Raw genomic sequence first — 27,525 nt, 5'->3', positions numbered from 1 at the left:
AATGACTGTGAAGATTAAATGCCACAATAAGCATGTTGGGTACCCAGCACAGTGTCAGGAACATGGTAAGTGCTGACAGTATAAGTGAAAACTATTACTTTCACTGTAACTTACACATCACAGGGTTGTTCAGTTAAGATAGTCTCCATTTAAAGGTAATTCAAGTGTGAACATTATAGAGACAATTTTATTCCACAATGCCCACTGTCTATGATAAGAATATATTTCAGAAGCAAAGTGCCAGCTTCTCTTTTAAAGATTCTGTTACTCTGTGTGATTCTCTAAGACTTGCTCTGATAAAAATCAACACTTTGGAAGTTCCCAGAGGACCTCCAGCACCATCCCAGACCACAGGCACTCAGCAACCACTGCTGTTTCAGATAGGTTCCTAGTATTAACGGCCCGCCAGCCCATTTCCTACCCAGAGCAAAGTAGGTGCTGAGATCAACAGCACAGTCCTTAAGGAATGAAAATGGTTAAATTCTTTTAACATTTATTCCTTGTACTGCTTATTTCACACCCAGATACTTTACCTTCCATATTCAATTAACTATTTTCATGCAATTGTGTCCTTGTGAATATTCCTTAAAATCACTCTCAGTACCACTTTGAAAACCTCCCCAAGCACTGGCTTGATAATACCTGATTGGTTGATTTCTATCTGTAAATACTTCACATTTGAAACGGAGAAGGCAATGGCAAGCCACTCCAGTACTCTTGCCTAGAAAATCCCATGGATGGAGGAGCCTGGTAGGCTGCAGTCCGTGGGGTCGCTATGCATCGGACACAACTGAGCAGCTTCACTTTCACTTTTCACTTTCACACATTGGAGAAGGAAATGGCAACCCACTCCAGTGTTCTTGCCTGGAGAATCCCAGGGACGGGGGAGCCTGGTGGGCTTCCGTCTATGGGGGAGCCTGGTGGGCTTCCGTCTATGGGGTCACACAGAGTCGGACATGACTGAAGTGACTTAGCAGCAGCAGCAGCATGTTTGAAAATAGCTTTGGCTCATAAAGGCCAGAAACCAATAAGACTGTCAGAATTATTGTTAAAATATATAGTATTATGTCTAAGTCACAGAAATTAATTTCCTATTAATATCAAATTCAGAACAGATTATTAAGCATCCTTCTTCAAGACAGCTTGAGAGAGGAGTTAAATGTCAGTTTCCAATCAGTGTGAGTTGGGCTGGCTCTTTCAGCAAGGGCCAGCTTTATGATGCTGTGAGCCAAAAAGCTGAGTCCACAGGCACATAAGTCATAAGTGGAGCTGAGATACCACAGCCCATGACCAAAACATGGCCACGTCCTCCTTGCTTCTTTATCTTTGTCATTCTGAATTCACAAAACCGAGTGAGCACAACCTGGAACCATTTCCAGGGTTTAGGAAGAGACTTTAAAGAATCATAATGAGACCAAGGTGGGCACAGGTGACTCAGAAGAGATCTCATATGACAGCATGCAAAGCCAAAATAAACCCTGGGGTGGGGGAAAACAGATGGCCGGTGGGCAGTGGATGGAGCCAGGGGGATTCGGAATGATGGCCCTCTGGATGGCATTCCTCCATGGGAGATGCCTATTTGTAGGAGGTGATGTCCATTTCAGCAGATGGCCGGCTCACCACCTGGAGTCTCAACCACCAGGTAAGCTTGGTGACTTGAGAGAATTTTGCCTCACCTGAACAGAGAAAACTAACAGAGGTTAAAAAGTGCATCTTCTATACCCTTGGGATGGATGAGAATAGGACACTAGAAAGGTAAAGACATTTGAATTATTTTCTAGCAATTCTTTGCATGACAAGAAATCAATAATATTTAGAAGAAAATGCCCCCTCCCCGCCTTCTCCCACCAAAAAAAAAAAAAAACCTCTCAGGATATTATAAACACTAACTGGAGCTAAACGAGCTGAAAATTTCTTTTAAAAAAGTAACAGGAGACAAAACTGATTACTAAATGTTTAACTCAGACTATAGATAAACAAAAATTGCCCATAATAAGGCAACTAGAAGCCTGATTCTAAAGAGGTAGAAACCATGATGGATTGAAGTTACAATTATATTTGTAAAAGGCATGCACACACAAACACAAAGGGTGAAAGGAAAGACACCAATCCCAAGAAGAGCTGTGTCAGACTGCTGGGATTATGGGCGAATTTTTCTTCTTCCTCTCCCTTGGCTGTGATTGGAAGAAGAATGAATGAGAATACAACGGCAAGCAGTGCAGAGTGCTATCCACAGCCACAGTGCAGACTAGCTCTTTGTTTCTTTGTTTTGACCTTCCAATCCATCCCCTACCAATTTGTGGTTCTCCAGCTTACGCCATCTGGGTCTCAGCATATTGGTTCAATTTCACTCAAATTGGCCCACTTCCTGTTCTATGGCACAAGTCCCCTGGATGTCCCAACGATGTCTAATCGCTATACAAGCCTCTATACTTTTAGTGCCTGTACATACCTTGCCACAGACTGGTGAAAAGCAGTGTGGACCAATAACACAGGTGCAGAGAGGATGCGGGCCTGGCAGTTACTAATGAGTAACACACCACCATACTGGAACTTTATGTTCCAACCAGATAAAAACCTATGTGACTGAGGCAATAACAGAGAGACTTTACGAGTGATTTCTCCTCCTTTCCAAATTTTCCTGTCTTCTTTTAAGATTGCCTTTCAATATATTTTTTAAATAGGAGGGAAAGGTTTCTTAACTTTTAAAGAAATCATGATGAAATTCAGGAAAAGGGAGAAGACCTCAAAACAAATGTTAATTCATTACTTGAAGTTTTCTAAAGGAAAAAGAAAGTGAGCAATACCGATATGTTAAAGAGAGCAAAAGAATGGGTGCGTTTAACTGAGTTCCCTTCGTTCACTCTCACGCACCTGAGGGGCCCAGCGGGACTAGGAATCACCCAAACTCCTCCTTTCAACATTCATTCAAGGTCCTCCATCAGATTAACCCAACTCAGATACTCCACCACATTAATTCTCTCACATTAATCCTCTCTTCTCACAGTACTTGTAAATATAGTATCTTTTTTTCAACTTTTTATTAGGTTGGTGCAAACATAATTGCAGTTTCAGAATGAATTTTAAATCATGATAACTTGGCTCAAATACATCTTTATTAATCAAAATAGGAACATTACAATCAATACTTTTTTGCCAACGAGAAATAAGCTTGTTTATTCCTGTAGTGGAAAAATCCATGCTTCTGGATTTGATGAACTCTTGGAAAGCATCTTCTGCCTTCTGCTGGTTGTAGAAGCATTTTCCCTGCAAAAAGCTGTCAAAATGCTTGAAGAAGTGGCAGTTGGTTAACAAGAAGTCAGGTGAATATGGCGGATGAGACAAAACTTTGTAGCCCAATTCATTCAACTTTTAAAGCGTTGGGTTTGTGTGACGTGCAGCTGGGTGTTGCCATGGAGAATTGGGCCCTTTCTGTTGACCAGTGCCAGCTTCAGGCATTGCACTTTTCAGTGCACCACATCAATTTGCTGAGCATACTTCTCAGATGTAATGGTTTTGCTGGTGGGATTCAGAAAACTGTAGTGGATTAGACAGGCAGCAGACCACCAAACAGTGACCATGACCTCTTTTTTGGTGCAAGTTTGGCTTTGGGAAGTGCTTTGGAGCTTCTTCTCGGTCCAATCACTGAGCTGGTTGTCACCGGTTGTCATATAAAATCTACCTTTCTTTGCACATCACATCTAATCAAGAAATATTTTGTTGCTGCGTAGAATAAGAAAAGACGACACTCCAAAATGACAACTTTTTTATTTTCAGTCAACTCATAAGGCACCCACTTATCAAGGTTTTTTACCTTTCCAGTTCACTTCAGATGCCAAATGACCATACTGAATGATCAACGTTAAGTTCTTCAGCAACTTCTCGTGTAGTTGGAAAAGGATCAGCTTCAATGATTGCTCTCATTAGTTAATGTCAACTTCCAATGACCAGCCACTGCAATCCTCATCTTCAAGACTTTCATCTCCTTTGCAAAACTTCTTGAACCACCACTGCACTGTATGTTCATTAGCAGTTCCTGGGCCAAATGAGTTGTTGATGTTGCAAGTTGTCTCCACTGCTTTACAACCCATTTTGAATTTGAATTTAAAAAACTACTTGAATTTGCTTTTTGTCTAACATCATTTCTATAGTCTAAAATAAATATAAAATAAACAGCAAGTAATGTCATTAGCAAAAAAATCATAAAGTGAGAAAATGTACATTAAAATGATATATAACATAAACACATTTATTTAAGAGTGTATTCCAATATCAAACAGCAAAGTTCAACATTGCAAAATCTGCAATTACTTTTACACCAACCTAATATATTGCAGTACAGTTGATTAACCATGTTGTGTCAGTTTCAGGTGTACAACAAAGTGATTCTCTTTTACATATACATGTGTCTATTTTTTCCAAATTCTTTTCACAATAGGTTGTTACAGAATATTGACCAGAGTTCCCTGTGCTACACACTGCTATATTTGAAATGGATAACCAACAAGGACCTACCGTAAACACAGTATCTTAACAATCTATTTCTTTTGTTTATACGTGTTTATACCTCTCTGTTTATTTCATCCTTCCAACCTCTCAACTTCCCTGGTGGCTCAGATGGTAAAGCATCTGCCTACAATGCGGGAGACCCAGGTTCAATCCCTAGGTTGGGAAGATCCTCTAGAGAAGGAAATGGCAACCCATTCCAGTACTCTTGCCTGGAAAATCCCATGGACAAAGGAGCCTGGTAGGCTACAGTCCACGGGGTCACAAAAAGTCGGACACAACTGAGTGACCTCACTTATACATCTCCATTTATTTCATCCTTCCATCTTCTTATGGATAGTTTTCTGACAAAAGACTAGAGTCTGGGGAAACAGTGACTTGAAGCTAAGCGGCTGAACCATCAACAGCTCCCTTCAATGAGTGGGATGGGTTTCTAATGCCTTGATGGTCACAGGATAGGGCATTCTTCACACAAAGGTAGTTACACCTCCTGCTGCCCAGAATGCTGGGTTACCACCTTCAATTGCTCTAGCTGAGGTCTTCAGCCTGTATAGTCCCATAATAACTAGCAAAGGTGCAGTGCCAGGGGTAATAAGATATGGAAAAAGTATTGTATTCCTATGGAAAAAAAATACAATCAATTCCTTCCAGTTAGCCTCAAACCTACCCTCAAAGAAATGAGTCACAACAATAACAACAAAAAATTACTTTAAAGGTGCCACGATCAAAAACTCAAACCACAGGAAAACTCTCAGACCTTCTGGCCTCCATGCTGTATTCTGCAGAAAGGCATCAGGATGACTCTGAAAACCACACAAACTTTTTTGACAAACAAAAGACAGCTTATCACAGTCCATCTGAAGTACAAACGAGTACAATATAATCAGAATTTGTTTTACACACAGGAAGGAAAATCTCACTTTAAGGAGCAACCATCTGCCTTGCAAAACTACAGAGGTTGAAAATAGCTCATTTTTTTTTATCCTAGCAGTGAGCCAATAAGAAAATACATTAAATTTCCTCATCAGTATATAGATGAAAGGGAGCTCCAGCATTTTCAGAAAAATTCTGAAAGTGGGAGACAAGAGAAAAAGAAATTTAGACATTTACTCTTATTTCTAATCCTGTGGCCACCATCCATGTCCAAATCTTAGCACTTTTTTTCTGAGACAATCCCCAGCCTATTAACAGAAGTACATGAGAAGCACTAAGTAAATAGTGGCTATTATCATTGCCCAGGACAGAAGGGGAATTCATTCATCTAACCAACAAAGGTGTTTTTTTTGTTTTGTTTTCAAAGGGGTATATTTTTTATTATCAAAAAATTTATATACTATTCATCTATATGGATATATCATAGTCTGTTTATCAATTTACATGATGAAGGACATCTGGGTTGTTAACATTGAGTGATTATGAATAACGCTGTTATAAATATTCATATTTTTACATGAACATAAGTTTCATTTATTTCATTATTATTAGGATAAATGTCTGGGAGTGGAATTGCTGAGTAACAGTAAATGTATATTTAACTTTAAAAGAAATAATTTCTTAGATGGCTATACACATCTCATTCTGATCAGCAATATACAAGTTTGACTGCTCCAAATCCTCAACAGCAATTGGCACTGGTAATTTTAAATTTTTACAAAATATTACCCAATATTTTAGTATGAAGTGGTATCTTGTGGTAATAATTTACATTTCCCTAATGACTAATGATGTTGAGCATCTTTTCATGTACTTACTTTTAATTTATTTTTTGGTGAAGAATATTCAAGCCTTCCCAGGTAGCTTGGCAGTAAAGAATTTGCCTGCCAAAGCAGGAGACTCAGGAGACACACGTTCAATCCCTGGGTCAGGAAGATTTCCTGAAGAAGGAGATGGCAACGCACTCCAGTATTCTTGCCTGGAAAATCCCATTGACAGCGGAGCCTGGCGGGCTTCAGTCCATGGGGTTGCAAAGAGTCAGACACAACTGAGCAACTGAGCACACACGCACATTCAGGTCTTTTACCCATTTTATGTTTGTTGATTTCCTTATTATCAAATTTTGAGAATTCTGTACATAAGTTCAACAAAAGCTTATTGAACACCTACTGTATACCAGACACTGAGTACACAGCAGTGACCAAAACAGATTAAGCTCCCGTCCTGCTGGAACTGATGTTACAGTGATTTGAACCCAGGTTTCCTTATCTCCAAAGCCCCTAGCTGTTAAATCAGTTTTAAGCACACTCAAATGCCTAAAGAGGCCATGCAGGTAAAATACATGTGTTGGATCAGATTACTGGCTGGCTGTTCATCAAACCTGTTCTCTTTTCTTTCGGGTTCATCCCATGTTTCCCGGCTTCTTTCTGCAGGCAGACACGGCCCAGCTGCTGAGCCCTAATCCACGGAAAGTGGGCAGGATGGTGCACAGCCCTTCCAGATCTGTTCCCCACTCTCTTTCAGCTTCTGTGTGCTGGACGCAGACAAACACAGCAGCCCTGGAAGCCACAGATTGACGATGGAGAGATTACAAAGACAGGACCCCGGGTCCTTGAAATCATCATGTGGTAGCGAGCTCCTGGCCAGCTAGCAGCACTTGTTGGCCTCTATGTGAGTGAGAAATAAAACTCCAGGGCTTTAAGCCATTATAGACTCGGAGGCTGGGTTGTCACCACAGTAAATCCATCTCGGCCAAGACATGACTGAAGTGGGACAGGTAGGGGTTGTGACAGGTGCCCCCTCACTGCCTAAAGAGCTGCCACTGCTCCACCTTAGCCAGTTGTTGCCACACTAGAATACTGGACCAGCCTTCCCTGACCTTTGTCCTCACTCACCAAGCCTCCCCCAGCACCCTGCGCTCCCACTTCAGCTCTCACCTCTGCTGGTAATGGGATACTTATTCCTGTGATAAACGTCTCTCTCTCCACGTGAGCCAATGTCTTTTTCCTCCCCTCCTGTTCTCCCTGCACCCAGCACTGTGCCTGCCACATACCTCAATAAATACTGCCTTGGATTAATAACACAAGGAAAAGTCAATCTGAAAACAACAGGCAACATCATTTAAGTCTGCACGATATAGAAACTAAAGTCAAAGTGAAAGTCACTCAGTCATGTCCGACTCTTTGTGACCCCATATATTATACAGTCCATGGAATTCTCCAGGCCAGAATACTGGAGTGGGTAGCCTTTCCCTTCTCCAGGTGATCTTCCCAACTCAGGGATCAAACCCAGGTCTCCCACACTGCAGGTGGATTCTTTACCAGCCGAGCCACCAGGGAAGCAAAAATCAAACCATGATTCCTGGAAAGGTATGTCTGGAGAAGGGCAAGAAGGGACTTACCTCCTGAGGTGATGATCATGTTCTATATCTTGACAAGGATTTAGGTTACACAGGGGTGTGCATTTGTCAAGACTTGGGATTTCTGTATTTCTCTGTATGTAAAGTTTACCTCAAGAAAAAGGAACCATAAACATGAACTCTAATCTGGTATGCATGCTGAAACATTTAGGGCTGAACTGTACTAATGTCTGCAACTTACTTTGAACACATCAAGAAATAAGATGAATTGATAGAGGGACTGATAGAATAAACACATATACATGATAAAGCAAATATAGCAAAATGTTCATAGTACCATCTAAGTGGTAGGTACATGGCTGTTCACTGTACAGTACTTTCAACTCTTTTGTATGCTTGCAAATTTAATAAAATGGGGCAGGGCAGGAGGCAGGGGGGAGGCCTGCAGAGTAAAGCTAAAAATATATTGACATCGTAGTCAAATCTGGTTTTAAATCCCATTCCCAACACTTCCAAGCAACAGTGCCCTTAGGCAAGTCAGGTTCATAAATGTCTTCTCAGTCTGAGTTTTCTCCAAGCAAAATGGACAGGAACTATCTCTTAGTGTCACTGTAGGGTTCAGTTCTATAAAACTCTTTTGATCAAGCAACTAACAAATAGTAGCTGTTTCATAAATGTTTGTCCTCTTATTCAGAAGTCAACACACCCACAAACTAGGGCAAACCTCCAATGAGACATAAAAGAAGTGAGATTCGTAAAATTTCTCCCTTGCTACATCCCCAGGGAAATTAAAAGGATAAATTAATTGTACTATTTTTATAGGTAAAGATGCTGACCTTCTATCAATCAGTAGGACACTTAGAACTCCATGTCTGAGGAGAGATCTACGCTGTCCACACCCCATGACTCGTTTCCCAAGGGTCACCACCATCCTTTGTGAGAGCCAGTTAGGGTTAACAACAGAGCCGCATCAGGCAGAAAGATGGAAGAATTGTAAGTAATGCACCAAAGCCAAGGCTCCCAATCCCCTCTCCAGATGTGCAAGGGCGGGCCTTGAAATCATGATGGCATTTGACATGCTCTCAGGGGTTGTAGTCACCAGACGGTCTTGGCTTTTAGCATAATTACATGACCTGAGAAATGGCCTTTTGGTCATAAATTAAAGCCTCCAATCAAAACTAATAGTGTGTGTGCAGCTGAAAATGTCTAAGAGGCCACTGCATGGACCCAGCATCTCTAGGTTAGGAAGGTGGAAGAAAGTTCCTTAATGATAGCAGCAAAGGAGGGGGAAGTGCTGACTGTGAGAAGCAAGGGAAAACTATCCCATTGGGACTTCCTTGGTGGTCCAGTGGTTGGGATTCCGCCTGCCAATGCAGGGGACACGTGTTCAATCCCTGGTTCAGGAGAATCCCACAAGGTGTGGGGCAACTAAGCCTGTGCTCTAGAGCCCACGCTCCAGAACGAGAAGCCACCACCATGAAGCCCAAGCACCGCAACTAGAGAGCAATCCCACTCGCTACAAATAGAGAAAGCCCAGGCACAGCAACGAAGACCCAGCACAGCCCAAAAGTAAAATACATTAAAAAAAAAAAAAACAACCTAGGCCAATGCCCCTCCAAGAAAATGAGGTCTGGCATCTTAAAATCAGTGAAAGGGTTAATTACATGTCACAAGTGAGGTACTACAGGCAAAGGAAGTTGCATTTTTTTTAGAAAGCATCTCCACCTGCCCATAGGATGGCACACTTAGGACAACAAGCTATTTTAAGCTGCGTGAGCCAAATCTAACTTCCACCCTCTCTTCCTTGAACTCTTCTTCCCTTTTACATAATTATAAGCCCACCTACTTGGTTAGCCTAGACTTTAAACTCCTTGGAGACATCCTGCACTTAGTGTGTAAGTGGCCCTGCATCCAGTCGGAAGATGAATAGGATCATCTTGGTGCTCAGCCAAACGTGTGCATCTCTTCCCAATTCCATTGTCACATCGGTAGCTTAAAATCAGCCACGGTGACAGTATTTATACCATGGAAATTGGCCAAGTCTATAAATCAGGCTACTGGTCGTCGTCATTTTTCACAAAATGAGCACATGAGCTTGTTTTTACTGTGATGAGGGTGGAGACATATTTGGGGAAGTCTGCCCGATCCATACCACCTCATTTAAAACTGCACTCTACCCATGGCTACAGCCGAAGGAGGGGTCAGCCTAGGAAGGCATTTTTAAACCATGTGCCCCTTCACCTCTGGCCTCTGCTGATCAGATGAGGGGTCAAATCCTTACTTTTTTGGCCAGACTATGACAGCCTGATGCTCCCTCTTGGGAAATCTAGGACTGGGACTGAGATTGGAGGGTGGACACATAAATGGAAAAGCCCTGCCAACTCTGGCTGCGGTGAGCACCACAGCAAGCAAGGCCCTCTTCTTACAGGAGAAACCAGAAGCTACAGGTAAGCAGAGAAAGCCAGTCTGCAGAAAGAGGCAGATGGACAGACCCAGCCTGCAGGAAAAGACAGACAGGAGACCGCCTGGTCCGTGAGACACAAATCCAGTAACCTCAGCCTTTCAGTGTCATGAAAGGCACCATAAAAAGTGGACTGAGAGCTGTGGAATCAAACTGAATGGATTCAAATCCCAGCCTCGACACTTACCTGTGTGACAACTGAATACATTACTGTTAAACTGCTCTTTGCCTCGGTTCCCACACCCGAAACCTGGGAGTCAGAACCTATGTCACAGGGCTGTTGTGAAAATCAAATGAGTTGATACAGGAGTAAATGGTCAAAAATGTTAGCTATAATTTCTATCAACTAGTTATATTGTCTATGTGGCCCCATTATATTTCATTGCCATTCCAAATCTGTCACATGAGATTTCCCTGTGGCCTGGGGCCCCCTACTTGAGCTAGTTTTAGTTGAGTAGTAGGAAATCTGTTCCTTGAATCATAGAATAATGTAAAAATCCCAGGACCACTGTGTGACTTGTAGCCAATTACTTTCTCAACCCCCTCCTAGGAGTGGTATGAGATTCAAACAAGACAATGAAAACTTCTACAACTGTGAAGTGCTCTACCAAACTCGGAGGACAAGTATCCCCATAGGGAAAAGTAAATATATCACATTAACCATAACAGTGGGAAAACCCTCATTTCAAATGTCATTATATTGCTGGACTAGAGCAAGAACTCATACTCCATACCACTGGGGAAAAAGGGTTTAGTTTCCCTGGGTTTCACCAGGTTGATTCATGTGTTCACCTCCAGCATTAATAAGATAATAAGAGGAAACTGCCAAAGATAGCTCTATGGCAGTGATTTTTTAATATACTTCAATCCAGTTTAATTATATTCCAAAAATGCTCATAACCCAGGTCCTCCTATTCTTTTCAAAACAAAGACTCATAATTGATAATGCCATCTGTAAGTGTAGAGATATTTTGGCTCAGCTCTTTTCAATAAGGACTTAGAAGCTGTACTATTAATTTCAACACATTTTCTTCTCAGGCACATTCTTCTTCAGGCTCCCTTGGTTCACTCTTGGCGTTTAGTAAATAAAAGACAGGTGACAGAGGAGCAGCATTCATTACCAGGGACAGAAGTAGAGGGGTCGGTCCGGGAGCCCTGGTTCCATTCTAGCACTTAATTCCATATTTCATGTTGAAAGAGTAAAGTGAGAAATATCCTAGACCTTCCTATTTACTGGCACTGCATAAATACCAAAGTCATTTTGTGTTTCTGACGTCAGGAGGTTTTCTTTCAAGCTAAGAATAGATTTAACATATATAAATCAAAATTAAATTCCCCTTTTGTGGTTAGGATGCATTAGGCAAAGTCTCGCCTGAGTAGACAGATGGCAGGTGCAGCAATGACCTTGGGCTAAAGCTTGAGGCAGCTCCTTGGCCCTACTTACATCTGCATTAGTTGGTTTATATACAACATTTATCCCTGTTCTATTTGGTGTTTAAAAGGGCCCATGATTTTTCTTAAACATGTGAGGAAATATTTTCCAGGGAAGGAAGTCAAAGAATAGAGAAAACAGGAAGAATGGTCTAAGGATGATATTTTAACTCTGAAGGTTTGAATCCAATGGTTTTACATTTGTTACCTTTTTATAATAAAGGCTTTTCTGTATTTCAGCTGCTGCTGCTAAGTCACTTCAGTTGTGTCCGACTCTGTGTGACCCCATAGACGGAAGCCCACCAGGCTCCCCCGTCCCTGGGATTCTCCAGGCAAGAACACTGGAGTGGGTTGCCATTTCCTTCGCCAATGTGTGAAAGTGAAAAGTGAAAGTGAAGTCATCAGTTGTGTCCGACGCTTAGCGACCCCACGGACTGCAGCCTACCAGGCTCCTCCATCCATGGGATTTTCTAGGCAAGAGTATTGGAGTGGCTTGCCATTGCCTTTTCCAGGGAGAAGTTCAAATTCTCTTACGACAAGATTTACTCTTTCATATGGAAAGAGGGCAACAATACAATGGTAAATGAAAAGAGAAAGGTAAATATTATACCCTTTATATCTTAGAAAAATTATGTGAGAATATGTATATAGATTTTTGTATGAAAAAGATTGGAAGGCCCTATTATACTTGCTTAACAACAGAACTCTAGCAAATAGCAATTGAGCCACCAGGGCCTTTTTCATTTTGCTGCATATTCTGTGCATTACTTGAATTTAATAAAGTACTGGATGTATTATTCTTAGAATTTTTAGAAGCCAATGAAGATTAAAGATAAGCCAACATTTGTCTGGGCTTCAGGTTGGAACCATGACAGAAAACCATGGGAAATCTCTTCCCTTTTTAGAATGAGAGTCCTTGCCTGGGTTTGCCACTAATGTAGGAAGAGGTAAGAAATGAATTGGTCTAACCCACAAAAACATCTGCTTAGGGCTCATGAATACACAGCAAGGGAATGAAGGAAGAAGTGAAGATCCTGAGGCTTTTGTTCACAGATGGGATAACTAAGGCCCCAAAAAGTGACTTGATAAACAGCAAACAATCAACTAAGGGTGACCCATTTCCTGAACTCATTCAACACAATTTCCCCTCACTCAGATCATTCTAGACCTGAAACCAAACTCTGTCCTAATGTCTAAGTGTCCACTGGCAGCCCTGAGAATGAGCAAATATACTAGAGATACCTGATCCTTTTTATTTTACTAAAGAAATCCTTGAGGGATCTTCCCATTTTTAAGATCATAGGCCTAAAGAGAAAAATAATACTAACTCTACACAAACACTTTTATAAAAAAGAACAGAAAACACTTCCCTACTATTTTATATAACAGCATTATCCTTATTCCAAAACCAGACAAACATTTCAGAAAAACAAAGCTACAGACCAGTATCCTTCAAGAACATAATGCTTTAACAAGTCTTAATGAAAAGATTAGAAAATTAGACCCAACTGGAACAAACATCATGACTAAGCTGGAGTTTCTCCCAGGAATGCAAGATTGGTTCAATATCCTAAAATCAGACTAAAAAGAAAAACAGGCTAAAAAAGAAAAACTTTGTGGTGATTTCAAGAGAGAAAAAACTTGACAGAATTTAATATTCATTCATGATAAAAAAAATTCATAGCAAACTAGGAATAGAAGTAAGCTTCCTCAACCTGATAAAGGGCCTCTACAAGAAAAAACAAAAAACAAACTACAGTTAATACCATAGTAGTGAAAGAGTGAATGTTTTCCCTCCAAGACTGAGATCAGTGCAAGGATGTCCACTCTCCCCATTCCTATTCAACAATGTACTTGACATTCTAGCAAGTGCAATAAAGCAAGAAAAAGAAATAAAAGTCACATAGATTTGATAGAAGGAAATAAGACTACCTATTCATAGATAACATGATTTTGTATTTAGAAAAATCTCAAAGAGTCTGCAAAAAGCTACTGGAACTAAAGTGAGTTTAGAAGGGTCACGTGATATAAGATTAATTTTTTTTTTCTTTGGCCACGCTGCACAGTTTGTGGGATCTGAGTTCCCTGACCAGGAATGGAACCTAGGCTCTTATGAGTGAGAGTGCAGAGTCCTAATCACTGGCCTGCCAAGGAAGTCCCACAAGATTAATATTTTAAAATCATATTTCTATATACTAACAAAGAAATTTTAAAATATTATTTACCAAAGCATTGAAAAACATGAAATACCTATACAATATGCATATGCTGAAAGCTATAAAACACTGATGAAAGAAAGAATACCTAAATAAAAAGAGGGAGACATTCATGGATCAAAAAATTCAATATTGTTTTGCTATCAATCTTCTCCAGTTGATCTATATTCAGTGAAATCCCAATCAAACTTCATGCAAACTCTTTTTTATGGAGATTGACAAGAAGATACTAAAATCTATATAGAAACGCATAAACCCTAGAACATCCAAAAAGATTTTGAAAATGAAGAAAGTTAGACAATTCATACTACCTAATTTCAAGGCTTATCACAAAGCCTGAGCAGTAGAACTCAATGAGGGGAAATTTTACCCTGAAAGGGACATTTAGCAATGTCTGAAATGTTCAAAATTCTCCAAGCCAGGCTTCAGCAATATGTGAACCATGAACTTCCAGATGTTCAAGCTGGTTTTAGAAAAGGCAGAGGAAACAGAGATCAAATTGCCAACATCCGCTGGATCATGGAGAAAGCAAGAGAGTTCCAGAAAAACATCTATTTCTGCTGTATTGACTATGCCAAACCTTTTGACTGTGTGGATCACAATAAACTGTGGAACATTCTGAAAGAGATGGGAATACCAGACCACCTGACCTGCCTCTTGAGAAACCTGTATGCAGGTCAGAAAGCAACAGTTAGAACTGGACATGGTACAACAGACCGGTTCCAAATAGGAAAAGGAATACGTCAAGGCTGTATATTGTCACCCCACTTATTTAACTTATATGCAGAGTACATCATGAAGAACGCTGGGCTGGAGGAAGCACAAGCTGGAATCAAGATTGCTGGGAGACATATCAATAACCTCAGATATGCAGATGACACCACCCTTATGGCAGAAAGCGAAGAGGAACTAAAAAGCCTCCTGATGAAAGTGAAAAAGTTGTCTTGAAGCTCAACATTCAGAAAACTAAGATCATGGCATCTGGTCCCATCACTTCATGGCAAATAGATGGGGAAACAGTGGAAACAGTGACAGACTTTATTTGGGGGGGCTCCAAAATCACTGCAGATGGTGACTGTAGCCATGAAATTAAAAAGAAGAGACATTACTTTGTCAACAAAGGTCTGTCTAGTCAAGGCTATGGTTTTTCCAGTAGTCATGTATGGATGTGAGAATTGGACTATAAAGAAAGCTGAGTGCCTAAGAATTGATGCTTTTGAACCGTGGTGTTGGATAAGACTCTTGAGAGTCCCTTGGACTGCAAGGAGATCCAACCAGTCCATCCTAAAGAGGATCAGTCCTAGGTGTTTGTTGGAAGGACTGATGTTGAAGCTGAAACTCCAATACTTTGGCCACCTGATGTGAAGAGCTGACTCATTTGAAAAGACCCTGATGCTGGGAAAGATTGAGGGCAGGACGAGAAAGGGACGATAGAGGATGAGAAGGTTGGATGGCATCACCGACTCACGGACATGAGTTTGGGTAGACTCCAGGAGTTGGTGATGGACAGGGAGGCCCTGCGGTTCATGGGGTTGCAACGTCGGACACGACTGAGTAACTGAACTGAACTGAAAACATTTTGGTTGTCACACTGAGGTGGAGGGTGGGGGTAGCTATCAGAGACCAGCAAAGCTGCAAATATCCTACACTGCACAGGAAAGTCCCCACATCAAAGAATTATCCAACCCAAAATGTCAATAGTGCCAAGGTTAAGAAACTCTGAGCTACAGAAATCAAGATAGTGTTGTATTGGAATAAATAGACAAGTATAGATCAGTGGAACAGACTAGAATCCAGAAATAAACCCACAACATATGGTACCAAGGCAATTCAATGGAGCAAGGATAATCTTTTCAATAAATGGTGCTGGAACAATAAAACATCCATATGAATAAAACATTAACCTCAACTCTTTCCTTGCACCATATATAAAAATTAATATGAAACAGACCATAGACTGAAAACCATAAAACTTCTAGAAGAAATCATGAATGTTTGTAAACTTGGGTTAGGCAAATACTTCTATACTGCTGCTGCTGCTGCTAAGTCACTTCAGTCGTGTCCGACTCTGTGTGACCCCATAGACGGAAGCCCACCAGGCTCCCCCGTCCCTGGGATTCCCCAGGCAAGAACACTGGAGTGGGTTGCCATTTCCTTCTCCAATGTGTGAAGGTGAAAAGTGAAAGTGAAGTCGCTCAGTCGTGTCCGACCCTTAGCACACAAAAAAAACCCAAACCTTAAATTTAAAAGTTGATAAACTGGAACTATTCAAAATTTAAAACTTCTGTTATTTGGAAAACACTGTTGATAAAATGAAAAGAAAAACCACACAGACTGGAAGAAAATATTTGCAAAAACCTGTATCTGATAAAGGACTTAAAACACACAATTGATTTTTTTAAATAGGCAAAAGACTTCAACAGGTGCTTCAAAGTAGTTATATGAATGGCATGTAAAAGATGTAAAGATATGCAACAATAACATCATTAGTAATTAGAGAAGTTCAAACTAAAATTATCATGAGGTACCACTAGAAAACTATTGGAATAGCTGAAATTTGAATTTTTAAAAAGTTAAAATCGAGTGCTAGTAAAGATGCAGAGGATCAACGAAAACTCACATAGATAGGAATACAAAATTATACAGTCACTTTGGGGAACGATTTGGCAATTTCTTATAAGGGTAAACACATACCTCACACATGGCCAGAAACCTCACTCCTAGATATTTACCCAAAAGAGTGAAAACTACCCACACAAAGACTTTTATGCCCCAAACTGGAAACAATACTCAAATGTCTATCATCTGGTGAATGGATAGCCAGTTGTGGTACAGTGAAATACTACATGACTATAAAAAGGATAGGACCAGAGGTGCAATGAGGAGTATTATATTCAATGAGAGAAGCCAGACACAAAACACTATATGTATGATTCCATTAATATGACTCTCAGTTAAAGGCAAAATTATACATACAGAGAATAGATCTGCCTAATAGGAATGGGGGGTGTGGGGTGGGGAGAAAATTGCCAAGGAACAGGAGAGAATTTTTGGAGAATACAGAAATGGCCTATAACTGGATTGTGGTTGTAGATCCATGAGTGTATGTTTCTGTCAAAACCCACCATGCAGAACATCTAAAAAGGGTGAATTTTACTGTATGTAAATTACACCTTAATTAAACTTGACTTTAAAAACGAAGAGTGGTGGCTCATGGGCATGCTTTCTGTACAGCATGACATTTCAAAACTCCGAACTTGTTGGTGATATTTGAAAACAAGAGTTGAAATAAAAATCCAGCTTTTCTCCAGAAGTTAGAACTCTGGAACCCTGAGCCTCATTGCAGCTGGTCAAAGACAACCTCTTTGAACAAGGCAGGTACTTTCTGTCTTGCCATACCCTTTCCCCTGACCCACTCATAGAGGTACTTTACCCATCTGCCACTCCATCCACTAAGTAAGGGTTTCTTGTCCTGGGCTACAGGGTAGGGGCCAGGTCTAGCTTGGTCTCCACTCGACCTCCAGTATTTAGGGAAGAGTTTGACACGGCATATGCCTGGTGCTTGATAAATATCACCAACTCAATGTGACTCACATGTCACCATCCCATCAGTGACAATAACTGACATTTCTAATACCCCAGTTGCTAGCTGATCCTTTGGTCCTGGAGTCCCCACAGGGAGCCATCATCCAAGGCAGCCATCCCGTGATCTAGAATAATGTGTCCCTCTGTGTGTTTAGAAATCCCCTGTAATGTGTTGTCAAGCAACGAAAATGTTTTAGGGTCATTCCAACTATTCATTTTTGTCTGGAGAAGAGTGGAGTTGTTGTTTGTTTAAAAAAAAAGAAGAGGAGGAAGAAAAGAAAGAAAACCACAATACAGGCTGGAAGGCTGATGAAAATGAAAAAGGAAGCATGCACATTCATTCTGAATATTCTCAGATCACATTCGAGTAATTTAAGATGTGCAATAAGTAGGCTTCTGAGAGGTTCTCTTGGAAGGATTTCTGTATCTCAGTTTCCAAAGTGATGTTCATCTTTAGGAAGAGTACGGAGCAGGGAAGGGACACTTGACTTCTGTTTGATGTCAATATTAAAGGCATAGACTCATTGGTCCTCAAATCTTCTTCTTTACATTGTGAAATGGGGGAGAAAGGGGAGGCAAGTTTGGGGTACAAGTATCCTTGAAGCACTAATAATTAACACTGAGAGTGAAAAAGTCCAAATATATTTTATTGGATTGTCTAAAAAGTGAAAAAAGTACAAGTATAATGTAATTATATCCTAACTAAACCCTCTTTTGACCCACCTCCCCAATGACTCTGCCTTTCTTTATAGAAAAGATTAAAAGAGTTCTTTTTCACTGTCTGATTTCCCTTCTTCGTTTCCTTTTCTTTAAATTTTGTTATTGTTTAATTATTGAGAGAATGTCTGTATACTAATGCATCTTTGCAAACATCAATGCTGAACAATTATGTGGACTTAATGAAACGATACTTACCAAAATTTGAAGTTCAGCAAAACCAAAGATATGAAGTGTATACTGAATGACTTTTTATTTTTTAGAACTGACTTGCGAACACAGAGGAGAGAAAGATCGGGTGGGATGAACTGAGAGAGTGGCACTGACATACACAGACTGTCGTGGGTGAAACAGCTAGCTAGTCGGAAGCCACTGTACTGCACAGGGAGCTAAGTCCGGTGATCTGTGATGACCTCGAGGGGTGGGATGCGAGGGTGGGAGGGAGGTTCAAGAGGGAGGAGATATATGTATGCACAGAGCTGATGCACACTGTTGTAGAGCAGAAACTAACACAACACTATAGAGCAACTGTACTCCAATTCTGCCTTTCTTTCTTGAACCTGTTGCAGGAAGACTTTTGTCCCCTCCGCTCTCAGGGCCAACAAACACCTCCACATCTCCAAGCCCAACATCCACTGCTGTCCCTATTTAGCCATCTTCAGCCTCTCTGGTTGGTGCCCCCTTCTCCCTGAATCCCTAAATGCTGAAGTGTCCTAAGGCTCATTGCTGACATCTCCCCCCTCTCTATACTTCCTTACTTAGTTCCATACTGATGGCTCCCAAATATATATCTCTGGACCCTATATCTGCCTGGAATTCCAGACTGCTTTGTTCAACGAGCTATTTGTCATCTTCCTTGGATGTTTAATAAATATTTCAAGCTTAACATACCCAAACCCAACTCTTTATTTACTATCTCAAACCTAAGCCTCCTGTAACCTTCCCCATCTCAAAGGCAACTTCACCCTCTCAGTTGCTTGAGCCAAAAACCCTGGAGCCATATTGGTTCCTCGCTTTCTTTCCCACTCCACCTCTAATCCATGAGAAAATTTTATCAGCTCCATCTTCAAAAGATGTCAGGACTTCATTGGCAGTCCAGTGGTTAAGACTCCAAGCTTCCCCTGTAAGGGGTGCAGGTTCAATCCCTAGGCGGGGAACTAAGATCTCACAAGCCATTCAGAATGATCAAAGTATTTTTTTTAATCTGTCCAAAATTTAACCACTTCTCCCCACTGTCTAAGCCAGCCTACCTGGTCTCCCCATTTCCACCCTTGACCTTAAAGTCTTTTGTCCCCAAAATAGCCAGGGATTTTTTTTCTAAAACTGAGTCAGACTATCTCATCCCTTGCTTAATCGCATCCAAAGTAAAGTACAAAGTCTTTACTTTGCCAAAATGTTTTACGTGATCTGGCACGTTAAACATTTCCCCTTCAACAGCATTTCTTACCACCCTCTCCCTATTCACTCAATTCCATGTGGCCTCCCTGCTCTTCCCTGCCTTGAGGAGAATCTCTCCTCAAGGCCTTTGCAGCCACCTGAATATCTTCTCCCAGATATTCACTTTTAGGTATCTTCTCAAACGTCACCTCATCATGGGGCCTTCCCTCATCACTCTGGGTAACTGAGCACATGCGTGAGGGCACACACGCATGTAGGCATTAAGCTCTTATTATCCTCTTACCCTCGTTTATTTTTCTTACCACCATCCAACCTACATTTATTTGTTTATATGCATTTGTGGCCTTCGGTGGGCTCAACAAATCATCAGCATCAATATCAACTTGGTGCTTGTTAGAAATGCAGAACCAGGCTTCCCTGATGGCTCAGAAGGTAAAGAATCCGCCCGCAATGCAGAAGACACAGGAGATGCGGGTTTAATTCCTGAATCAGGAAGATCTCCTGGAGGATGAAATGTCAACCCACTCCAGTACTCTTGCCTGAAAAATCCCCTGGTTGGAAGAGCCTGGCAGGCTACAGTCCATGGGGTCACAAAGAGTCAGATACGACTGAGCAACTAAGCACAGCACATAAGCCTTATCCCAGACCTACTGCGTCAGAAGCTGCAACAGGATCTTCAAGTGATTCAAATGCACAGTAAAATCTGGAAAGCACTGGGCTACTTCCTAATTGCCATGAGAATGGGAGTTTGATTTCATTCATTATTGTAACCTCAGAAAGCTGAGGCACTCGAGATACACTGAATGAATGAATGAACTGTTGCACTTGTTTCAAATGGGACTCCAAGCTGATGATGTGCAAAAGGTTGGAGAGGGGCAAAAAAGACCTCCTAGGTCAAATTGCAGCCATGAAATTAAAATACCCTTGCTCCTTGGAAGGAAAGTTATGACCAACCTTGATAGTATATTAAAAAGCAGAGACATTACTTTGCCAACAAAGGTCCGTCTAGTCAAGGCTATGGTTTTTCCCGTGGTCATGTATGGATGTGAGAGTTGGACTGTGAAGAAAGCTGACTGCCGAAGAATTGATGTTTTTGAACTGTGGTGCTGGAGAAGACTCTTGAGAGTCCCTTGGCCTGCAAGGAGATCCAACCAGTCCATTCTAAAGGAGATCAATCCTGGGTGTTCATTGGAGGGAATGATGCTAAAGCTGAAACTGCAATACTTTGGCCACCTCATGTGACGAGTTGACTCACTGGAAAAGACTCTGATGCTAGGAAAGGTTGGGGGCAGGAGGAGAAGGGGACGACAGAGAATGAGATGGCTGGATGGCATCACCGACTCTGTGGACATGAGTTTGAGTGAACTCCGGGAGTTGGTGATGGACAGGGAGGCCTGGCGTGCTGTGATTCATGGGATCACGGAGAGTCGGACACGACTGAGCGACTGAACTGAACTGAACTGAGGTCAAAATTATCCCCCATGTACTGCACTCAATTAGAGATTCCCTGGTATCAGCAAACCCTTCTTTCGAAATGCAAATACATTCCCTGAATAAAGCAGCCATTCCCAACTTGCTGTGGATTACTTAAATGAGATAATTATTCTAACATTTAACAGAATCAGCCAAACTGAGGGAATAGGAGTGAAAGAATGCTCAAACTTCCATAAGTGCCTAGTCTGTGCCGTACACTGTAACAGGCCAGAGGGAAACAGAGATAAATCAGGAACTCATAAGCTGGTGGAAGAAGTAGAGGACCCTTCAGGTGAGGGGCAGGAGGGTGGAATGCCTGTGAGGGGGACTTGGGAAGGCTCCAGGGCAGGAAGAGAGTCCAGGGTATTCCTCCCCATAGCATCCTGTGCTCTGGTCACAAAGAACACTTCTCCTCTGCCTGAAACACCATCATCAACTCTGTCAACATCTACTCATTCTCCAAAGCTCCCAGCCTTTCAGAATTAACGTGCCTTCATTTCATCAGCTCTGACCACACCGTATCACGGTTCAAGGACCTGTATCACCCTGCTCAAGAGGGACGTCCACAAACGGTATTACCCTTATTCACGTCTGCATCCCCGGCCCCAGCGCAGCACCTGGACAGAGCGAATATTCAGTCGCTTTCTGCTGTTTTACAAGAATAGCTGGCACTCACTGAGCATTTACTGTGCACCAAACACTATGTTAAATACTTCTGCTCTATTAACTCATTTGAATCTTCACAACAACCCAGTGAGATTGGAGCTATTATTACCCCCATTTTATAGACAAGAGAACTAAGGCCCAGAGAAGTCAGGTAAAGGAATGACCACAGTACCTGCACCTAAAAGACACACAGGAAATGTTTACTAACATCAGTTCAATGGAAGACCAGCAGTTAAGAAGATCGGGGGGTCAAATTTGAACTTTACCAATCTTCCTAGAGTACTGGAGGGCAAAAGAGAATGGGGAGGTGTCAGAGGTCGCTGCTATAAAGAACCATCTTTCCCACCCCAGCCTCCCACAGGCAAAACAGAAGTCACTGCCTGGGAGCAAGGGTTCCCTGGGGACAGAAGTTAGGCAAGGAAGTCAGAGAGAAGAAACTCCAGACAACAGTCTTGAGACGGTACCCCAATTTCTCAGGAATATTAAAGCAAAAGACTTTGGGGCAGAGTGGGTGGAGATGGGCTGGAACACACTGCAGGGGCTCCAGGACACAAAGGGCCTGTAGCATTGTCCAGAAGCAGATCTATTTTTACCCACTTGTCAACCAAGACAAAGGTCTGGCTTAGCCTTGCTTAGAAACAAGGTGCAGCAACCACGCAAATAGCATGACTGCAGCAAGCTAGCACCCTCAGGAGGATCCAAGTATCATGGGTTTGACTTCTCAGGCAACTCAGCCTCAGGGCCACTCTGCAGTGACAGCACCAAGCCACAGCTGCACCTCAGGAAAAGTTCAAAACCAGGGAGTCTGTTGAAAGTGGAAGGTCTCAGGCACCTGTCACTGGCTCTCCTGCCTCCCTCCTGACACTACGTCCTCCACAAATCCCACGGGATTCCCTGTCTTGGGTCCAAGACTCACTCACCCTACAGTAAAGCTCCTCAGGTAGAAATGAGAAAACAAAGGAAAGCAAGCAGGAGGCAAAACAGGGAGCCCAATGCTTAACTCCTCCACTGAGAGAGAAACAAGTCCTGACGTTGAATGAGCGGCAAACACAGAAAACCCTGGAGCCCGGGAGTAGACTTTGGATCCACAGGTAAGCTGGACCACGAGGAACTGGTCATCAAGGGTGACAGCAGAAAGGACACTCAGAAAACACAGATGAAGCGACGAGTCACTCCAATGAGAAAACAGAACTATGGGGAACAGCATCAACTTTACTGATTTTTGTTGTTGTTGTTTAGTTGCTAAGTCCTGTCTGACTCTCTTTGGGAACCCATGGACTGTAGCCCACCAGGCTCCTTTGTCCATGGGATTTCCCAGGCAAGAATACTGGAGTGAGTTGCCATTTCCTTCTCCAGGGGATCTTCCCAATCCCGGGATTGAACTCATGTCTCCTGCACTGGCAGGAGGATTCTTTACCACTGAACCACCTGAGAAGCCCTTACTGATTTTTACCTTCATTTAAATCAAAGCATCCTTCCCAGTGATCCCCAGGATCACCACACTATGAGAATAAAGGAAAAGGATTCCCAGGCTAAAGCTGAAAGATACAGATCCGAAGTTCCCTAAGTCAGGCTCTGGCAGTCTGAAAGAATAGCCAAGAAAAGTCACAGAGGTTCAGAAGGGGCAATGTACAAGGTCAGAACAGAGATCAGAAATTCCAAACTGATCAAAGGAAATCATCTGACATATCAGGGCAAATAGGATCAATACATAAAAGTCTAAATTTCAAATATTACAAATGGTTGAACAGTTTTTGATATCTGCACTCAAATGAAGAACATCCAAAAGCTGACATATCATAAACTGTTCTCAAAACTATTAAAAATTTGATTCATTTAAAATAAAAACTCAAAGCATGTTTCTGATCCAATGAATACTAAGGTATTTACATGCGTCTGACTCAGAACTTACCTTTTAATCATTATACCAAATACACATCATTGAAAACTGCGAGAGGCGTAAAAACTGGGGACTGAGGTTCTTCAGAAGCTTTTCCCAGGTCTTGGGCACACAGCCAAAGATTACTAAACTTTCTAACCACTATAATCACAACAAACAATTCCTGGACAGCAACTTGCACAGAGACACCTCATGTCAGTGACCCCTTTAAGTGAATCAAAGGAAAATGGGCTTTGAATTAAGCTGTAGACAGGAAATATTTTTAACCTGAAACCTAAAACTGTGTGAGCTCCTTCATAATAAGGAGATTTAATTTAACTTGGGGGATGGGGCACACGGGGGATAAAAAACAGTCCTCATTAATCGCTGCTAAAAATTACAGAACTACAGGGTCATACTGGCTGAAACGAAGGCTATATTCCTTGATAAATGAAATGTACCAAGGGCCCAGAATTTTATCACAAAAGCCTGCCCTTTACAAGTGCTATAGTAATCATTCTTATTTCAAAGGCAATTGCTGACAGCAGAGTAAGTTTTGAAGAACATTAGCAGAATAATCGGAGAAGGCAATGGCAAGCCACTCCAGTACTCTTGCCTAGAAAATCCCATGGATGGAGCAGCCTGGTAGGCTGCAGTCTTTGGGGTCGCTAAGGGTCGGACACGACTGAGCGACTTCACTTTCACACATTGGAGAAGGAAATGGCAACCCACTCCAGTGTTCTTGCCTGGAGAATCCCAGGGAGAGCCTGGTGGGCTTCCGTCTATGGGGTCACACAGAGTCGGACACGACTGAAGTGACTTAGCAGCAGCAGCAGCAGCAGAATAATCTCCCCTAAACAGTTAACAGATTTTTCAAAACAGTCCAAGAAATTACAGAAATTTATTTCCCGAGGATTCTTGGAAGTCAGAGTCAAGTGTGGTTACTTTTAACTAACGTTCCTGCAAACAGTGAATTATATACTCGAACCCTTTGCAAGATGAAATTATTAGTAAAGGAGTCTCCTGTCAAACAGAGAGGAAAACACCGACATGGGAATTGCCTAAAACTCTCTGGGCCATTCCATGCAGTCAAAACACAGTGGCCACCCCAGAGAGCCCAAGTCATAGTGGACGTCCCAACCCTGAAATGTGTCCTACTAAAACACATCCCTTTTCAGGTGTCCTAAACACAGCGTGTCTTTATCTAAATGAAGCGTGCCTGTGGGACCACGAGGAAGGATCTGCAACTTGTCCAGAAGGAAGACGCGAATGCACTTCTTTTTACTTCCCGGCCCAACAATGCCTGCCTTCCTGGGAGACAGATTTCTGACAGTTCGCCTGCTGTTGCAGCAGCAAAGGGCGGGGAAAATCCTAGCGCCGGGGCTGCAAAGATCTCCCCATCCACCGCCACCCGATCAGGTACCGGCCTGGATGGGCCGTCCCGCTCCTCCAGAAACCTCCGCGGGCGCAAAGCAGCCGCCAAGTGCTTACCCTGGTCGGCCAGGCAGTGCTCGGGGAGGGCCGCCAGCAGCAGGAGTCCCAGCAGCAGCGGCGGCGCATCCTGGGACGCGGCACGCGAGCCCCTCACGCCCGGGATGCGCGCAGCTCTCCCGGCGGCCCGGTTGAGCCCGCGCGCTCGGAGCCGGCCCCTGCGCCCCCGCGCCGCCGGCCCACCTTCCCTAGGGCCCTGGGGCTTCGCCTCCTGCCGAGCCATGGGGACGCTTCACACATCCAGGCCGCTGCCTCGCTCCGCACCGCTCCGGGGAGCCCAGCCTTTGGCACCCCGGTCCTCACCGGGCATCTCCGGCCCGGGCGCCGGAGGGCGGGGGCGCCGGGAGGCGCGACTCGCTGGCTCGTGCTGCCGTGCCCGGAGCGGGCTCCGCGGAGCCGCGGCTTCACCCGTGCAGCGACCGGGGCCGCATGGAGCCGCGGCGGCAGCGGGCCGGGCGGAATTCCCACAGCGCCTGTCTCCGCGCGCCGGGCAGCGAGGGTGGAACGGGCGCCGCCCGGAGCCCCCACCCCCGGGAGGGCTTCCGCAGACTGAGTGGGTGAGGCTGCGAGCCGCGGGGGCCGGCGGCTGCTGGGCGCGCCCGGGACCCTCCCTCCGGCTGCTGCCTCTCCGCCCGGCTCTCCTCGCTCGCTCGCTGGGGCTCGGGCTCGAGCTCCGGCTCCGGCTCCGGCTCCCGGGCCGAGAGTGTTACTGCAGCTCAGAGCGGCGCCTCATTGACAAAGAAAGCACGTAGCCACCCGAGCAGGCGAGGCAGGCGCGCGCGCGCATCCCCGCGCGGAGCCACCGCGCGCCCCCCGCACTCGCGCGCCCCGCCGGGTTCCGGGCTGGGGAGGAGGACCCCTCGCGGCAGTTCAGGCCCGCGGATGGCCGCACTAGGGCGGTGGCGGGGTGGGCTTCTTTTCTTCCCTATCCTTCGGCCAGAGAAGGGGAGATCCGCAGGAGAGGTCCTCCGGACCGAAAAGAGGATGGGGTGGGGGGCGTAAATAGTTGTGGTTAACGTGCCGAAGAGGTCAGAAAGCTCTTCAGCCTGGGTTTTGAAAAGTCCTTTAGAAGGGGGGGGGCGCGCTTTGTGCTATTTGTTCACTGCTTCTCCAAGGGGCCCTCGACATCCGCATGCCTGTTTTACCTCCGAGGAACTGAAGAGCCCGTGGCCTAGTTGCAACACGCTGGGTTAAAACGCGTCGCAAATGTTTATAGCAGCCACACTATGTGCAAAGCCGTGCGCATTGGAAAGACCAGGGAAAAGTCTCTTCCTAAAAGTCCTTTCCTGAAAATAGGACAATTAGACAGTCACCGGAGATCTAACTGGTGAGCAGAAACACAGTCCGTGATGTGAAGAAACTCCAACTCTTCATTAAACGTTTCTTCCTGACTGCCTGCTATGTGCCAGGCACTGTTCTAGACACTGAGGACAACAGCCGCCAGCAAAATCCCTGCCCCCTGACAGCTGACATTCTAGTGGAAGTACACCGGCAATAGACAAACAGGTAGTAGGCAAGACGTCAGCCAGTGAGGGGGACAGAGGGCTCACCAAGAGGCTGACATTTGCACAAAGACCTGAAGGAGGTGAGGGAATAAGCTTGGCAAGAAGAGCATTACAGGAACAGGGGGCAGTTCAGTTCAGCCTGCTCAGTGGTGCCCGTGTCTTTGCGATCCCATGGACTGCAGCACCCTCAGGCCTCCCCATCCAACGCCAACTTCCGGAGCTTACTCAAACTCATGTCCATCTAGTTGGTGATGCCATCCAACCATCTCATCCTCTTTGTCCCTTTCTCCTCCTGCCTTCAATCTTTCCCAGCATCAGGGTCTTTTCAAATGAGTCAGCTCTTCACATCAGGTGGCCAAAGTACTGAAGTTTCAGCTTCAGCATCAGTCCTCCCAGTGAATATTCAGGACTGATTTCCTTTAGGATTGATTGCTTTGATCTCCTTGCAGTCCAAGGGACCCTCAAGAGTCTTCTCCAGCACCAAGGTCAAAAGCATCAATTCTTCTGCGCTCAGCTTTCTTTATAGTCCAACTCTCACATCTATACATGACTACTGGAAAAAACATAGCTTTGACTAGACTGACCTTTGTTGGCAAAGTAATGTCTCTGCCTTTTAATATGCTGTCTGTGTTGGTCAGACTCTTTTCCAGGGTGTCAACTTGTCGCATGAGGTGGCCAAAGTATTGCAGTTTCAGCTTTAGCATCAGTCCCTCCAATGAACACCCAGGATTGATCTCCTTTAGAATGGACTGGTTGGATCTCCTAGCAGTCCAAGGGACTCTCAAGAGTTTTCTCCAGCACCACAGTTCAAAAGCATCAATTCTTCAGCGATCAGCCTTCTTCACAGTCCAACTCTCACATCCATACATGACCACGGGAAAAACTTTCAAGGAGCAAGTGTCTTT

General features: G+C 43.6%; 1 protein-coding gene across 2 annotated transcripts in view; it reads right to left on the bottom strand.

The window, feature by feature from the left end:
- The window catches only part of KIAA1549L (KIAA1549 like), a 315,219-nt gene extending 289,881 nt beyond the window's left edge, over positions 1–25,338 (bottom strand). For both annotated transcript variants that reach the window (XM_088843233.1, XM_088843234.1), the window contains exon 1: positions 25,116–25,338. In XM_088843233.1, coding sequence (XP_088699359.1) covers positions 25,116–25,338 — 223 coding nt within the window. The remainder of the gene's footprint in view (positions 1–25,115) is intronic.
- Between the last annotated feature and the right edge of the window lie 2,187 nt (positions 25,339–27,525).

Source organism: Moschus berezovskii, chromosome 14 (assembly GCF_049115385.1).
Source record: "Moschus berezovskii isolate FMDL1 chromosome 14, NW_MosBer_1.0, whole genome shotgun sequence".
NCBI classification, from domain to species: domain Eukaryota; kingdom Metazoa; phylum Chordata; class Mammalia; order Artiodactyla; family Moschidae; genus Moschus; species Moschus berezovskii.
The sequence above is the reverse complement of the archived record's forward strand: the minus strand, read 5'-3'. Positions and strand labels throughout refer to the sequence as shown.